Below are 1,876 nucleotides of genomic sequence, written 5' to 3' on the forward strand. Positions count from 1 at the left end.
GATGGTGGACTCGACCGGAAGAAGACCCGGCGCAGGGCTCGCTCCTGGCTGGGAGCTCAGGCCAGGACACGGGAATCCTTCCAGAGGCAGCCGGCAGCACGGTGACGCGGGTGCAACAAAACCATGTGTGGTGCTAAGTCGCGAGAGCCGGCAGACGCTGGCTGCGAGTCAGTTCCAGAGACTCGGCCCAGCTCCCAGCGAGGGGGCGGCCGCCGCCGCGGGCAAGGTCGACAGCAGGAAAACCAGAGGGAGGAAGAGCAGGACGAGGCGCCAGGCCAGTGCTGCCCGTTCACCGCCGAGGCGGACCTGCAGGGCCTGCCGCGGCCTCGCGCTCAGCTCAGCGCTGCCCGGGCCGGTACAGCCTCTGCAGGGCCACCTTCATGTCCCGGTTCCTCAGACAGTAGATCAGGGGGTTCAGCGTGGGCGTGCAGATGGAGTAGAAGACGGACGCCAAGCGGGCCTGGGCCGGGCGGTACTGGGAGGCAGGCCGCAGGTACACGAAGCTGCCCGTCCCGTAGAACAGGACGACGGTGGTCAGGTGGGAGGAGCAGGTGGAGAAGGCCTTCCACCGGCCGTCCACCGAGGTCATGCGGGCGACGGTGGAGACGATGCCCACGTAGGAGAGGACCGTGAGCGCAAAGGCGCTCATGATGACGCAGCTGCTGACCGTGAAGTGCACCAGCTCGTGGAGGCGGAAGTCGGCGCAGGCGAGCCTCATGACCGCGGGGATGTCGCAGAAGAAGTGCTCCACCACGCTGGGGCCGCAGAAGGGCAGGGAGAAGGTGTTGGCCGTGTGGAAGGCTGAGTACACGGCCCCGCTCGCCCAGGCTGTGACGACCAGCTTGGAGCAAAGCCTCTGGCTCATGGTGGCCCCGTAGAGCAGGGGCCTGTGGATGGCCAGGCAGCGGTCATAGGCCATGGCCGTGAGCAGGAAGCACTCAGTGGACACCACCGCCAAGAACAGGTAGAGCTGGGCCACACACTCCGGGAAGGAGATCTCCTCAGAGCCGGCCATGCTGCTGACCACGGCCCTGGGCACAGTGACCGAGGTGCAGCAGGCATCCAGGAAGGACAGGTTCTTGAGGAAGAAATACATGGGCGTGTGCAGGCGGCTGTCCCTGGTCACTGCCACCATGATGGAGACGTTCCCCAGGAGGCCGAACAGGTAGACGAAGGAGAAGAACAGGACAGCCGCCACCCTCAGCTCCGGGCCATCCACAAAGCCCCTGAGGATGAACCAGGTCACTCGGGTGTGGTTGGATGTCTCCGCCATCCTGGAAGGTCCACTCAGCTGGGCTGGGTGCCTGGAGCTGCAAGAGGAGAGCGGCTGGGCCTGGTCTGCACGGCCCCTGTCATCTCTGCAAATGGGAGGTCCTGGTCAGGCCAGCCTGCCTTTACCCCAGGGCCTGGGTTGGTAGGTTTGCTTGCTGATGAGGGGGTGCTGGGGAGACAGGCGGTGAGGAGTCTACTCCCAGTCACCTTCTCTCGGCCTCTTCTTCCCTGCTGCCCTCTCCTCCGACCATCCCTAAAATACTGACGTACCCAGGGTCTTCTTGGATCAACTTAAAAACAGCACCGCGGAGACACCAGGGGGCGTCTTCCTGGGGATGGACATGTCTGCTCCAAGGGGCTGCCTGGCCCCTCAGCTTTTCTTTCTTTCTCAGTGTGTCCCTTTGGACAGGGTGGTTTCTGTGCACATGGTTGCGATGGGCCCATCACGAGCAAAGGGATGAGTAGCCCAGCCCCATGACCGGCTCTGCAGGGAGCTGATGGCCTGGACGTGCCCTGATCTCTCACCACAGGTGTGCTTGCTGGCGAGTCGCTATCGCCCCAGAATTGAGAGGGAGATGACGCCACAGGTCAGGGTCAATCTGGA

The 1,876-nt window shown here is 64.0% G+C and overlaps 1 protein-coding gene across 1 annotated transcript; it reads right to left on the bottom strand.

The window, feature by feature from the left end:
- Positions 1-337: 337 nt before the first annotated feature.
- On the bottom strand, positions 338-1,273 carry LOC311176890 (olfactory receptor 2G3-like; the record flags this gene model as incomplete). The annotated part of the gene is made up of 1 exon (XM_084242526.1): positions 338-1,273. The coding sequence occupies one exon, from the start codon at positions 1,271-1,273 to the stop codon at positions 338-340; it is 936 nt and encodes a 311-aa protein (XP_084098652.1).
- Positions 1,274-1,876: the final 603 nt, after the last annotated feature.

This window comes from Talpa europaea (assembly GCF_964194135.1).
Source record: "Talpa europaea genome assembly, chromosome: 9".
NCBI classification, from domain to species: domain Eukaryota; kingdom Metazoa; phylum Chordata; class Mammalia; order Eulipotyphla; family Talpidae; genus Talpa; species Talpa europaea.